General features: G+C 43.8%; 5 protein-coding genes across 5 annotated transcripts; 3 read left to right on the forward strand and 2 right to left on the reverse strand.

Annotated features, from left to right (window-relative positions):
• Window positions 1-262: 262 nt before the first annotated feature.
• On the reverse strand, window positions 263-2,532 carry V865_001552 (uncharacterized protein; the record flags this gene model as incomplete). Its single annotated transcript, XM_066225370.1, has 7 exons — window positions 263-1,207; window positions 1,321-1,459; window positions 1,541-1,593; window positions 1,679-1,805; window positions 1,899-1,987; window positions 2,087-2,251; window positions 2,359-2,532. The coding sequence occupies 7 exons, from the start codon at window positions 2,530-2,532 to the stop codon at window positions 263-265; spliced, it is 1,692 nt and encodes a 563-aa protein (XP_066081467.1).
• A 1,031-nt stretch (window positions 2,533-3,563) lies between these two features.
• On the reverse strand, window positions 3,564-7,401 carry V865_001553 (uncharacterized protein; the record flags this gene model as incomplete). Its single annotated transcript, XM_066225371.1, has 4 exons — window positions 3,564-6,545; window positions 6,616-7,077; window positions 7,155-7,273; window positions 7,353-7,401. The coding sequence occupies 4 exons, from the start codon at window positions 7,399-7,401 to the stop codon at window positions 3,564-3,566; spliced, it is 3,612 nt and encodes a 1,203-aa protein (XP_066081468.1).
• Window positions 7,402-7,899: 498 nt separating this feature from the next.
• On the forward strand, window positions 7,900-8,700 carry V865_001554 (uncharacterized protein; the record flags this gene model as incomplete). The annotated part of the gene is made up of 3 exons (XM_066225372.1): window positions 7,900-8,030; window positions 8,087-8,393; window positions 8,473-8,700. The coding sequence occupies 3 exons, from the start codon at window positions 7,900-7,902 to the stop codon at window positions 8,698-8,700; spliced, it is 666 nt and encodes a 221-aa protein (XP_066081469.1).
• A 1,066-nt stretch (window positions 8,701-9,766) lies between these two features.
• Window positions 9,767-11,107, forward strand: V865_001555 (uncharacterized protein; the record flags this gene model as incomplete). Its single annotated transcript, XM_066225373.1, has 4 exons — window positions 9,767-9,904; window positions 10,227-10,291; window positions 10,421-10,637; window positions 10,790-11,107. The coding sequence occupies 4 exons, from the start codon at window positions 9,767-9,769 to the stop codon at window positions 11,105-11,107; spliced, it is 738 nt and encodes a 245-aa protein (XP_066081470.1).
• An 843-nt stretch (window positions 11,108-11,950) lies between these two features.
• On the forward strand, window positions 11,951-12,794 carry V865_001556 (uncharacterized protein; the record flags this gene model as incomplete). The annotated part of the gene is made up of 2 exons (XM_066225374.1): window positions 11,951-12,628; window positions 12,720-12,794. 2 exons carry the CDS (start codon window positions 11,951-11,953, stop codon window positions 12,792-12,794), a joined length of 753 nt encoding a protein of 250 aa, XP_066081471.1.
• Window positions 12,795-14,673: the final 1,879 nt, after the last annotated feature.

A 14,673-nucleotide genomic window follows, 5' to 3' on the forward strand; every position in this document is an offset into this window, starting at 1 on the left:
TATAATTGAAGGCAAAGTAGGTGACTAAGCACATTTGCGAGGAGCAGGGATATCCAAATTAATCCCAAATTCAGAGTCGCGAATATGGTACACTTCATACTGTAACTTATCGATATTAATTAGCCTATACTAGTAAAGGTATCGTACGATCAAATCTCATATATTATACAAGATAAACACCCATTCGACCTGCTTTCTCTCTTCGTACTATCAGCTACGGGGACAAGATCACACCTTCCGAGTTGCTCGATTTTTACTATAGTCATACTAACGTTATACCACCTACTAGCAACCCTAATCCAGCTGCCATTCCAAGTCCCAACAACATATCCAACCCTCCATTGACTAAGTTCGGATGCAGTGGCAAAACGTAACTTTCCGACGAATTCGTTCCATTCGCATTAGTCCCGTTTACTCCAGTCGTACCGTTCTTTCCAGTTCCACTCGCACTCGTAACTGAAGCGGCAGCCGTACCGGTCTTGGTACCTGTACTTTTCCCACTTACAGTACCAGTTCCAGTCGAGTTCGATCCTGTACCTTTACTTCCCGCTGACGAGGTACCAGTAGCTTTCGCTCCTCCAGCACCTCCTACGACAGATGGTGTCCAGGTGGTAAAACAACATTGATCGCCTGAAGTGATAGTCTCTCCTTCATCTTCTCGTTTCATATTCCACCATTGATTTAATCCACGTGCACTCAGATCTCCTGCGGGTGATGGGGCGGGAGTGATTGCTGCTGCACCGGAAACGGAACCAGAGGCAGAAGTGGCAGTGGAAGAAGATAACTTCGTTACGCCTACTTGCTCTGTACCGCCCTCTGCAGCCGACGTTTCACCTTCACCTGATCCTGATGCAGGCGAAGACGCGGAGCTGGAGGGTTTTGCCGAGTCTGATGTTTTAGATTCTTCAGATGCGAATGGATTGCCAGATGAAGAGGCACCTGATGAAGTTCCGTCACTATTTTCAGAACTTGAACCTGCCTCACCATCTGACGCAGATGCAGAGCCAGAAGCGGCAGTGGCAGTACATGGTAGACAAGTTTGAACGGGTACCCAAGACGTTGATGCCTCTTCACCACCTTCAGTACCCGATGCTGTTGCGTTCTGCGAGCTCAAAATTGCAGCGGCTGTTTGACCATTTTGAATGGACGAGCCTGGTTGACAGTTTGATACGGTTGGTATAGACTGTGTGGGCACTGGACCATTCCCCTATGGCGGGATAGAAAAAAAGGGTTGATGTTAGTTGCGTACTGATATGTTGTGTCGTAGGTTGGTAGAGGCATCATCAAATCGAACTATCTATGTGAGAAGCGTTCACTCACCGGAGTGTAAGTTTGACCATCGATCACACCTGGTGGATCACCTTCATCACCCTCACAGTCTTGCCACACATCGTCCCATCCTACTCCGTTCGAGGTCAGGAAGTAACATCCCAGGGAATCGTACTGTGTTGGACAGAAGCTGTATACAGCACATAAGCAGGATGATCAGTCAACAAGCTTCAACAAGCTCAAAGGATTTTGTGAGATGAATGATACTCACGCTGGATCACCGAAACATGCTCTAACGCAGAATGTTTCACCGGAAATCATTGTCTACGTACGTTTACAATAATTTATCACAAGATCAGTAGAATGAATGCTTTACACTTCCGGATGTAGTAGGAGATATTCAACTTACCACCCAGTCTTTTGCAGGGTCACCCCCTTGACTAGTGATCAAACCTGATCCCTGGGGATTATGCGAAGACGAATCGAATTGAGCTCCGGAGTCATCTGACGAAATTCCAATCTGGCTGAAGTCGCCTCTACCATATGCCAAAAGAATGTAATAATTAATCGAAATAGACGAGAACGATGCCAAAAGAGATGTTCATAGAAATGTGCCAGAGAGCACTCACGATCCGCTGACCTGGACCCAAGATGGTGTTCTAACGTAGGTAACTCCCTTTAACGTACCGTCAGGTATCAATCTCGTACCATGACCGGACTGATCAAATTCATCAAAATATCAGAAAACATGTCAACAGCCTAACCTTAACCACAACAGGCTTGAAAAATCAAGGACAGTGATCATGCCTCGACTGACCTTTGAACAATAACTGATCACATTATCAACCGATTCACTCAACATCTTACCTTTATTCTCCTCTGATAAACCATATACGCAGAAATCTTCATGGGACATTAACCATAATTCTTTAGATTGCGATTGCGATTGGGCGTCTGAGTTATCTTTGGTTTTATCATTTGACTTCAGTTCAGAAACCAAAAAATAGAGATAAAAATGTCAGCTCAGTAGTCCTTTTGACCTGACGATACAGTAGTTTACATGAACCATGTAGTAGATACCAAACTTACCTCATCACCTCTTCCTACCAAAGTACTATTCACATACGATCGTCTATAAGCCAAAGCCTGAGGTGAGATATATTGACTGTTCACTAATATACTTTGGGATAATGAGATTAAAAGGAGGGATAGGGAGGCAGTTGACCACTTGGACAGTGGTTGTGATCGAAGTCGAAGAGACATCATTGCTAGGTACAATCTAATGATTGTCAAGTATTGGGTTGTCTCTCGATACTGAATTCCAGTATCTCAGTGAATTTCTGTGGAGTAAGGTATCTATCATTCACAATGTCCGACAGAGCCGTGTCTTTGATGATTTCCAGGTTGACTAGCCCAAATTACGAGTATATATTGCTTTCTTTCTTCACGTCTCTGACATAGTCAAACTTGATTTGCAGTATCCTAATCTTCCAGACCCGAACTCAAACCGGTATCTCTTTTCTCCTTATCTTTATATAAATTGCGTCGATACTTGAAATTTCTCAAATTGGTTGTTGAATGGGTATCGATGAATTTCGGGCTGACAGTAGTCAAAATAATCAGGTTCAGGATCAATCAAGTAAAGTTGAACTGTTCAGAAGGAAAGATGTAACATGACAGAGGACGGGTAGTCAGTAGATCAATCGCGAGCAATTAGCAAACAAAACCTGAGGATCAGGACCTATCCAACGCAGTATCTTGTATGTCGTAGGCATCCTTTCGTTCATCCTAAATTGTCCCTCCCTTTCCCCTCGAAACATCACTTGACATCCTTTGACATCGTCCCGTTCATCTTTTGAATCACTGAGGCATCCTTTGGCTCTGATCTCGTAAGTGATCTCTGTGTCGAGATTGACCAATCCCTAGCATTCCATTCATTCATCTCCCTTGGAATCTCGGATATTGAGGGAGAATTGAACAAAGGAGCATAGGTATGAAGAGGTGAGTTTGGATCACAAGGTGACCATCAGTGTTTATGTAAAGTGCAGAGGTCCAGTGTGGAGTTCGGCAAGATAGCATACGAGTATCAAGGGCTCTAACTGGGATAAATACAGGTAATGACAGAATCGACCTGATCAGTAAGATGATACTGCGTAATTTGAGAATGTGTGATTCAGTATACATCAGTATACGATATACTGTACAGCCCGAGTTGCATAGTAATTGTGTATGTCATGACATGCTCACATTCATACAATAACAATGTCATCCAAGAGGGTACGATGCATCCAATCCTACTCCAACATGTCCTCATCACTATCATAATTCTTCATCGGTCGTATATTTCGTTTCAATTCACTTAGATCTATCGTAAACCTACTTATGTTATCGTTACCATGTGGATTCGTTTCTTTCCGCACCAAGTGTTTTCGTTCATTCCCATTGAGATCATCTTCGGCATGTCCATTTTCACCGTCGTTTTCTTGCTTCGTCACTTCGTGAATCCTGTTGTTTTCATGTCCTAAGATTGAACCTTCATCTTCAATCAGTTTCCTTTTGCCATCTTTATCATCGGGCAACACGGGTTTCATGCTATTATCGTTCTCGTTTAGTTGTCGATCGGTAAGAGGGAATGGGATTGGCAGTGACGGCAAAAGTGACCTTTCCTCGACAAAATTCTTCACATCACCTCCCTTTGTCTTTCCATCCATCATCGACAGTCCATCTTCCCCAGGTAAATCCCCTACCTTCATCCGTCTAATACTCCCTATCACACCCCTCAACTCATCGACCACCTGTCCACTCCGAATTTTCATCTCGCTTACATCTTTCTCTTTTTGATCACCAAGACCATTTCGATCTTTAATCAGTTCCACTAATGATATACCTCTCTCTCTAGCTTCTTTGGTAAGTTTGATCCTATCTTCTCTACTCATCTTACTAAGCAATACTTTATCTTCATTTAGAGGTATACTGGATGTCGCCTCGAAGATGAGATCTTTGCCCACAGGTGGTAGAGGTTCCTCCGCATCTTCAAGACTTTTATCGGCTGATTCTTGATCTTGATTTTCGTCGTCGTCGGTATTTGTCCATGAGTTCATAAATTCAGGTAACGGAGATGTTGACTGTCGTACATCCTTCTCTTGCTCCACATTTCGGCGTTGACCATCTTCTGTCGATGACGACACTTGGACATTATCACTTCCGTAAATCTGACTAGTCATTCTCAGTATCACTTCCTTGCCCCTCTCCCATTCCCTGATCCCATCTCCTAATCTACTCCTAACTCCAATCCAATCATCCATCAACCCCATCCTCTCGTCTTCACTATTAGACCCCAGACCTTCTCTAATTTTAGATAACTCTTTCCAACTGCCTATTAAAGCCTGAGCCAATTTATCCATATGTTCATTTAACAGAACTTCATCCGGGGTCTTTGGCGCATAATCTCTCTTGTGATCAGGGAAGACAGATTCGATAGGCGAAGGTGACCAAATATCCGATAAGCCATTATCATTATTTTTGGAATGTTCATGTTTGTCGGAATTTAACAATCTAATAATTCTTTCTTCTCTCTCAGAAATTTTTAAGACTTCTTCCAAAATTCTCTTCTCCTCTATCATACTACACACCAAATCATCCAATATTCCCTTAACGTCCCTCCAGTAACTATCATCTTGATTTTCCCTAAATTTCAATCCTAACAGACAACATGTCATTCGTCGTCTCTTGAGATGTATACCCAAACAACTAGCCTTCAGTGAAGGAGTAGTCAAGGGAGATATACTTTCCACACGTCTCAAATGGAGGTTCAAGGAAGGGTCAGGTGATGGAGGAGGTAAGGTAGTGAGACTTGATCGTTTACTTTTTATATCTGTTGGAAACCCTATTCCGAGACCTATACTGGATCGGATGGCAGAAGGGTTCAACGATGACCTTCTTGATCTTCCACCTCCACCTCCAGCAGTAGAAGCACTTCGTAAAGCTTGTAAATCCGATAAAGGCATTGATCTAGTTCTAGTCAATCCAGCAGATAAAGGACCAGAACATAAGCTTTGATGAGGGTCATTCTCATCGGATGAATGATAATATACCATATTTTGTAAACTTCTTCTTTTCGGGTTACCACTCGCACCGGCGTCAGAGGTAGACAGTAGAGGATCAAGAGAAGTTACAGCTCGTAACGGTGCTGAAGAGGGTGGTACGATATCGGGAGCCGAACTTGAATCGTTCATGAATGGAGAAGGAAGTAAGGTTGTTGTACCTGGAAGAGATCTAGAGGGTGTGGCCATTGCAGCTGTACGTAAGGGCTGAAGACGTTCGCTGGCATTGGATAATCTCCTGGATAATGGTGATGGGATATGTCTGAATGGTGAAGCAGAAGAACCACGGGGTGTTTCCCGAGTCAATATTGGTGTACGTGGGATGGTCACTCCTAGACCTGCTCGACCGCCAGCCGGAGGTGATTTGGGTGATACTACCGTCGATCCAATTTGATTATCTGATCTAGAACCGCGTCTGTCAAGCTTGACCGGAGTATTGTCGTCACTTGACATAGATTGATCTGAAGTGGTGGTAGTATCTTCATTCTCAGCTTCTTCATCAGCTTCCGTTATTCTTCTTTCATGCTTTGGTCTTTCGTATCTTGGTGATTGCGACCATGTATCCCTCAACCTTTCCACGCTGGCTCTTTTGGGCAACCTGGGCGTCTTATCCGGTAGTTGAGTGAATCTGTCATCTCCACCTGGCGAAGAGCTGAACGAGAACCTTTGAGCGCTGTGTAATTTCTTGAGAGGCGATGAACTTGCATAAGCAGGAAGAGAGGAAGTGGAATTGTGAGCAGCGTGGTTGTGCTTTTGTGGAGATGGGTGTGATGAAGGACGATGTGGTAAACCAGGTCGATGAGGGTCGTACTCTTCTTCACTTGATGAATCCGTTATGCTGTGATGCCTTCTACCTCGAGAATAGAAGAAAGACCCAACGACGGGAATATCATACATCTCGCCTAGGACGGCCAATTCCCTTCGATCTGTGAGTTCTAAGAGTGTCGACGTGGCTGTTGCGAGATGATCAGTCATGTTGCCGGTGAAACGATGGAGTGTGACTCGAAGAGGGTTGTGGGTGTATAAATTGTAAGGATGAGGTTCGAGGAGGGATAAGGAAGATAAGAGAGTGTTGTTGAGATTTTGCGATTGGGTGATGAAATTTGTGAGAGAGGCGAGAGCAGCTGATTGAGGAGTATTATCGCCCGAGTAAGTGGTGGGTTTGTTCGATATCTGGATTGGATCAATTAGTTAATAAATTACCGTGTCTCACAGGGAAGAGAGGATAGTTGTTTTGACTCACGTCTTTTGATATAGGTACTAGTCCCTTGTACCACCCTATGCCGAGTATTCCTACACTTGACAATCCCAATATCGTCCACAAACCCACACTTATCATCAACCCCACCAGCAATGCTAAACTAGCCAGCACCAGATCCCACCTCTCTTTCCCTTTCTGTATCCACCCTTCTGACACTTTCCATGTATTTTCGTTATTCTCAGGTATATCATCTCCCAATTCACTCTCCAACCCACCACTTAAAGCAGGTACATAATCCTTCTCCAACAACCCACTCGAACAGATGAGATACCTGAACTTTTCTGCAAACGTCTCATCGGAAAACGATAATCTACTTGGAGAAGGAAATTTCCCAGGTACAGCGACGTTGAAGGTGTTGGTATTGCTTGGACCGGCTGAATTGGGTAATGAACCTGTCCATCCTTTCAACGTATTGGGTGAGAGCGATGAACGATCTACCAATGTCTGTACCATATCATGTTGGAATCCATCAGCAAGTACAAGATATGAGGAGGTTGAATTGAGCTGGTACAGACACATACGATATCACCCGATTCGTCTGATAAGCCTGAACTTCTTCTTGTCTGATTATCCAAGTCCATCTCCATATCTAGATTTTGACCTTGAGAAGGTCGGTGCTTGTCGCTTGATTCGATTTCATCTTTATGCCCAATAGATGTTAGCCTTAGCCATGTATCGCGTAGCTGTACGCCAAGATGGGGTAAGAAGGGAGGACTTACCACGAAAGTAGTCGTCCAATGGCCCCGCATCGGCGAATGAAGTTGCCATGGATATGCGTTCTTATACGTGATCCTAAAGACGAATCCCTTGTCCCAATGGATAAGATAAGGGAGTTGACGTGATTGTGTTGGTCGTCAAATGGCAGTCGGTGAGCTGAGTTTTCAGTGTGAATGCTATATGTGTCCTGTTATAACGGCATTAGACTGTATTATCGTGATGGGGTATGATGATATGTAACACAATAGAGTAAGAGTACAATTGATCAGCAACATCACCATCACCATCACCCCATCAATTTGACTGTTGTCTGTTATGTGTTGTTTTGTCCGGTGCGTGTTTCGATTTGCCACTAGTGCCAGATGACGCACAGACAAACACGTGGTACCAACCTGAATCACCCTGAGTTTCAGGTTTTGGGTGTTTGGTTCCTGCAGATGGATCACCTCGTCCTGAACAACATTCAAAACATCCAGGTCATCCTATGGTCATACTTCGACAATCCAGGATGGACCAGATCACACAAGACTGATCTCCGGCAAGAGCAAGATGACCAACAATCAACTGGTCACGTTACCACCACCCCCACCCCCTTCCGACCTGATAGCTTCAGCTCTGTTCTTACCTTTACACAGTGTGAATTTGGAACATAGAGCCAGGAAGTTGAGATTTGTAGGACAGTGAGTTTTTTCCTCTTCCAGTGGATCTGCGAAGATGAGCTGAGTCCTCAACGAAGGGTCCTAGCATTCCACCCTCCCACTTCACTGCTCCTTCTCACATCTTTCCCTCCTGCGTCCAACCCGCATTCACCTTCACCTACGATCCTGGTGAATATCTCAATACCTCTGATGGGTCAGAGTCCCTCCCTTAAGGATGTATCATCAGCAGCCGAGTCTAATTCCTATACATACACTGCCCAACCATCCTCAGAGGGACAGGCGGGGAGAGTACCAGTCAATCGCGAACCATTGACGCTGAATAGAGGTGAATGGGTAAATGTAGTGGGGTGGTTGGAAGGTGATGGTGAGAAGATGGTAAGAAAGGTTAGTCGAGCTTTTTTATTTCATACTGCTGTATCATGATCGAAAGGGTTGTAAAGCTAATATCTTATGGTGATTATAGGTCAAAACGTCTTCAAGTTATCTGAAACCACTACCTATCATCCTAGAAGCTATACATCTATCCAATGCCCGACCACCGCCTGTTGATGCAATGTATAGAGGTAGTATACCTGGTTGGGATGGAATAAGGTCGACCACGAAGGGTCGTGAAGATGAACCAATTGTTATCGATGATGACGTCGACGAAGGAGAATATGTGTTGGAGAGTACACCGAAACCTAAACGATAGAAACGTCTTTCGAACCATCGATCATCAAACATTATGGTGATTGCGTATCACAATCGACACATGACTCTCACACGAGTAAAGCTCTAGCAGGTATGACAGGTTATCAACCTCAGTGCAGCCCTTCGCATACCTGTCAAGTCACCTTCAAAATGGATATTCCTGCCGAAGCTCATCCTCATGCCAAGTATCAGTATCACCGGGACATGCAGCAAAGGAAGCAAGAGCCTGAAAGATGTATTGAGTGGGATGTTCACTACAGCTTTTGGTGTGGACATTGAGGGATGGGGCAAGGTATCTCTGCTGTATAGAAGTTTTTCGTAGTAAATTTTCACGGGATCGTCACAGTAGTGCGTCGCCAGTTGTATAGACTAGAATCGTTCATGACTCGTCAGTATTTCAACAGGATGTCAGGCCGTGGTGTACTTGTGAGCCTCGATACCACAGTGCATGCATACATGTATCTACAGACGAGTCTGTGACTTGCAGCTTATTCCAATATTCCAGTTAGCCAGTCAGGTACGCCACCTTCGTCATTTTGCGATACTTCGGGAATTACGGGATTATGTGGTGAGTCGCGTTGTTTGGCACTTTGGGTGGGGTCCAAGGGAGGCTGTGTGCTGAGTTCTTTTTGGTGTCAGAGTTGCAGGTGAAAAACCCTGAAATCATCTTTGTGTTTTGTCGACAACCACAACCACAACAAATCCCAAGTGACACTTTGACACTTTGATCCTTTCAACGATCCTTCTCGTCTTTCAATTGTATCACGTACACTCGATTTCGACCCATTACTACTAGCATCATCATCACCGTCTCATCGACCATCATCAGTTGAGCATTAGAGTAGAAGAAAGTATTTAATTCCAACTATCCCATCGCGTCCTCCATCCCTCATCCGCCACCTCAAGCTTTCCATTTCATTTCACCTCAATACACTCCTTTCAACATCCCTCCCTCTCACTCTTCCTTAATACGATAATCACCCTCCCTCTAATAGTCATAACATAAGCCCTCAAAACACCTAGATAGAATAACGAACAAGGCTGCTATTGGATTATCAAAAGACAAGATGTTATCTCAACTCGCAGTATCTTTCACTCTCGCCCTCCTTCCCCTCACGCTCGCTCAGGGAGATCTCAGTGCGGCGAACAATCTGACGGACTTGGAGGGGACTTGGTCGAGTAATTCTGCGGTGTCTACTGGTGGTGTAAGTGTTTTCTCTCTGTGGATACCTTGTGAACCTGTGTTTCATGGTGGTGTATAGGAAGGTTGAATGATATGCTGGTATCTCTGCGGGAGTATTGGGAGGAACGGGGGGACTAGCGGTGTTTTGACAAACCGTCGTTAGACTACCTTGCATTGTGTGATATTGGAAGCATCACCTTGAAGCTGTTCTGGTGATTGCGATAATAAAATATGACGGGGAAGGGCACTCGACAGATCGGGATTATAGATCTTTATCTCAATGGATCCTGGTCAAAGTGTTAGGCAAGCCTTTGAGCTGATGGTCTTTTCTGAATTGCCTATAGTCATTCTGTTCACCCGCAGAGATGGCATTCGATTACCCAAACAATACAGGAATGGCATACTCATTGTGAGTCAGGGGTTTCTTCCCCATCCTCATCCTCATCCTCATCCTCATCCCGATTCATTTTCATACCATTTCTTTTATATATCGCATTAAAAACGGACATAACTGAAATGGTTGAATCTCGTGTGTCAGCACAAACGACGGTTTCTTTGAAGAAGCCCAATACCGATACAACTCCAACGCTACCAATCCAGCATGTATTCAAGCCGTCTTGATTTGGCAGCATGGAACGTACACTTTGGAAGATGATGGGTCGATAATTCTCCATCCCTTTTCGGCTGATGGGAGAGTCCAAGTGCAAGATCCTTGTGCGGCGACCACGAATATCATCACTTATTATGATGAGACGGTGAGTTGATGGCGTTTTTTCTTGGTCTCGCTTTTCGCTACAATGAAAAATCTCGACGGACGAGCGAACGGGGCGAAATGCGATAATGATCATTTCGGTCGTGTGAACATGAGAGAGGAATATATGGCTTACGCGTATATGACTTTTGCTAGACAACTTTCACTGATTGGGGGATCATCGTAGATCCCGATACTGGAAACTATCAACTACGATTAAACAGATATGATGGAGCCAAATTACCCTACATGAACCTCATTGCCAAACCACCCAACATGCTTCCTACACAAACGTTAACAGGTGTTAATGCATCGGGTCAGACGAACACTCGAAAACGTTCGCTCACGTCTTCACCTCTCGATATATTCAAAAGATCCACTGCGTCCAACCGAGCTTCAATTAGCTCGAACCAGGTGATCGCCGTTGGGGGTGTAGTGGGGAGCGTCATGGTGGGGTTATTAGCTTTGGTATAAGTTTAGAGGGATCACACTCAAGGTGGGAGGTGTGGAAAGTAAAAGCAGGTTGGAGTAGGAGCATAGATGGTAAAGAAAGGGAGAACAGGTATACGACCTGTGTGTTGCGGACGAGAGAAACGCTTAACCCGCCAAATCAAGAATGAACTTTCGCTTGTTCAGTCGAACAAACCGAAGTACAGAGTAACTTGTTGTTCTCATATCCATATTGATTATCTTCTACTTTTTACGATCAAGTCGGGTAGGTCACCTGCATCATACATATTCCAAAAGGACATTTCACTTTATATTATTTTTTTTTCAATCAGTTTCTTGACATTTCTTTTTTTCTCAAATCTTCCGCTATCAGTGTCATTCATCACATCATATACCCCCACTCGTATTCATCTTCTCGTTTATGAGAAGAAAGAAGCGAGAACGAACATGCATGCATCTAACGACTACATAGATAAACATCATACATGATATACACTGCCATAGCTGATTTGGACGGTTGTGGCGATAGTTGGGCTCCCCATCCAAGTATATCTGTTTAACATTACGATGTCTTCCTTTCACAGTTCTGAAGCTCAAATTGTACTCACACTGTCATACAGTACAGTACCGATATATGTGATCACAAGCATGTGTGAGTCATTGACGGGAGAGAAGATTGTAGTTGACCGTATTCCTATCAATAATCCCATTATACAATACTGCACATGTAGTACATACATCTACTACATACCATTTCATCACTTACATTATTACTACAAGAAACTTAACTCGACCACATACTTTATCAACGTAAAACCATAACATCACTTAATTACCCGTTATCCACACAAATTACCTTGAATCATCATGTTCTGCCGTACTCCCGAAGATGTAAATGCTACGACATCGTACCGAACCTCAATGCAAATATCTAACATCAATCAAGATGATCAAGATGAATCATTCCAATTTGATATTCATAGTATAACCAGTACGAAACCGAGATCGAGATCGAGATCGACGGTACAAGTATCTTTCAATCCGCCAGAATCCGAAATACAACCATCCTCACTTAGTATGGAAGGTGACGAATCAGGTCTCAGTACACAGATAATCTTTGGGGAAAGGTACAAACTCAGTCCGTTCCATGTAACTTACAATGGGGGTATACCAATGTACGATCTGCAGCCGGTATCCAATGGTGGAGAAAGTAGAGAGAGATGGGGTAAGGGAGATATATCTCAAGTGGTTTTCAACAATGATTTTGCCTTTGAAATTTCAACTTTTGTCAATACCAATATCAATACCAATACCAACACCAACACCACCGATTCATCTAACTTACAAGGGAATCCAACGTCTGCTGATTCTGCTACCAATACTAGTACGAACGAAAGAGACAGTGGCAGGGTGACAGTTGAGGGATGGATGTTTTGCAAATCCGAATCAGCACTTAAAGAACATCAGTCTCAATTAGGTAGAGCAAGTAGGAGTGGGAAAAGCTGGAAAAGACCTTCTGGCAGGATGGGTGATGTTTGGGGTAAAGTGAGTACATCACGATACAGTCAGGACATTGGACTTGGTCCTGGCTGATACAGTATGATCCTCTTTGTGTTCTAACTCAACCCTGTTGTAGATAATAGGCCAAACTCGATCGAGGGATATAACAAGGTCTGACAAATCCAGCAAACGTCTAGGTGATGAGTTTTAAAACTCTTACTTCCCGATGTCTGCATCTCTGACTTGAATAGTCGATGTTCATTTCCGCATACAACGAATGTCTTGAATGTATTCATGCCCAAATTTTCTTAGAAATTCTCCCATATACAGCAAGTCTGAAGCCTGAAGGGAACATCCTTGTTTTACATCGTTCTGTCTGTGCAGACATGCATCATCGTTCTCGTTCCCTTGATCTATATCCTTTCTTGCATGAAGATGGCTTCTGAGCGAGGAGGCTTATAAAGACCGTGTCCAATGATTACATACTATTTTAGCAAATCTCGAGTAACGGAAGACCACCTCTTTCTTTCTCCATCACCCACCCATATCCTCTCTGTTGAAATGTCTCTATACGCTAGACTTGTCAGATGAATCTTTCATTATGACCTCGAGACCACCTTCCCTGGATGATCTAGCATTGGCAACCACTGAATACGTTTCAATCGAAATTTCCAACGTTAAATTCAATCTTAGGGAGTCTAAGCATGTTGACTTGGAGTGCAAATTACATAGTATCTCACCAGGCTTACCGGTAGATCCTTCAATTACTATTTCATGTTTGAATAATCAGATTGAACCTGGAAGTTCTTATGGACTCCACGGGACGCGACAAAAATGCGACGGGCAACGTATCATACATCAAGCGCACCAGGTCCCCCAGAGTGGCTGTAGTATATATCACTTTATGCCATCTTACTGTGGGAAATGAAGACTTCTCAGCGTCAGCAGATGTTTGCCTCGGTGGGTAGTCTTTCTCTTGAACCAAGAAATGTTGAGGATATTCGTGATCAGATCGTACATAGTCGGCTTTGAATGCGAAATGCATATCCCTCTTGTGCGTTGCTTCAACACACGTTATGTCATCCTCCCTCAAAAGTTTCATATAAACCATAAACACCGGTGTGCTACACTTAAAGAACTTCCAACTCATACCCATTTCCTTTGATCAACATGGCTCCCAGAGTCAAAGCACTTACGTACCACCTTCCTGTATACTTCCTCAGGGGATAAGTCTAGATCTTATCAGTGTAGAATCTTGCAACGTTTCTTAATGTCTTCACGATAAAGGAACGTGAGTGACGTTTGACCAATCCGGTATTCCCGTCGTCTCTGTACAGCCTCATAACTATGCCCCTGGTATTATACTCTTGATAGGAGCATTGCATGATGTCACGAGAGTAAGATCTACGAATACCATCACCAAATCTCGAATGGCTGGTACCATCCATGCTTCGAGCACTAAAAAGGTGGAATATCCCTGTGCAGTCAGTGAAAGAAAGACGAAAGCTCCTTCGCTCCAGGTGAGGTCATGTTAACCTCCCTATAAAGCTCGTTCCCGCCACCTCTTCTAGAGAATATGTATTAATCATACATTCAACTTGTATCCCTATCGTCACATGCATCTCAGCTGGTAGAACACCCTACAGATCAAAGCATGTTTGTGAAAGGGAGCTCCAGCAGTACAGTATGTCATTGGCACCGAGCGACTATGATCATACCCAGGACGCCCACCTGACACTCGGCGTGTCCAAAGCAGTTCTCGACACCGTGAAGAACACAATCACCTTCAACCTCGACTCGATCAAGCCCGCCAGGCCCAGTTCAGCGTCGAGATATTCATTTATTATATATACTGACTATCGATAAATATCAGATCTTGATCGATATATCTTCATGGAAACATGTCGGACAGCAGGTAAATCCATCAATGTGCGCACCACGCTCTCTTTCCAACTATCAGATATCTCATCTGATGATTATGGAGGAATCGCATTTACTGTCGATTCTGCTCATCCGGCTGTCGCTATTTCTACAGAAGTCTCTGAGAACCTTTCAAAATACTTGACGGGGTGTAGACTAAAAGGAGTCAA

This window comes from Kwoniella europaea, chromosome 1, assembly GCF_036810445.1.
Source record: "Kwoniella europaea PYCC6329 chromosome 1, complete sequence".
NCBI lineage: Eukaryota > Fungi > Basidiomycota > Tremellomycetes > Tremellales > Cryptococcaceae > Kwoniella > Kwoniella europaea.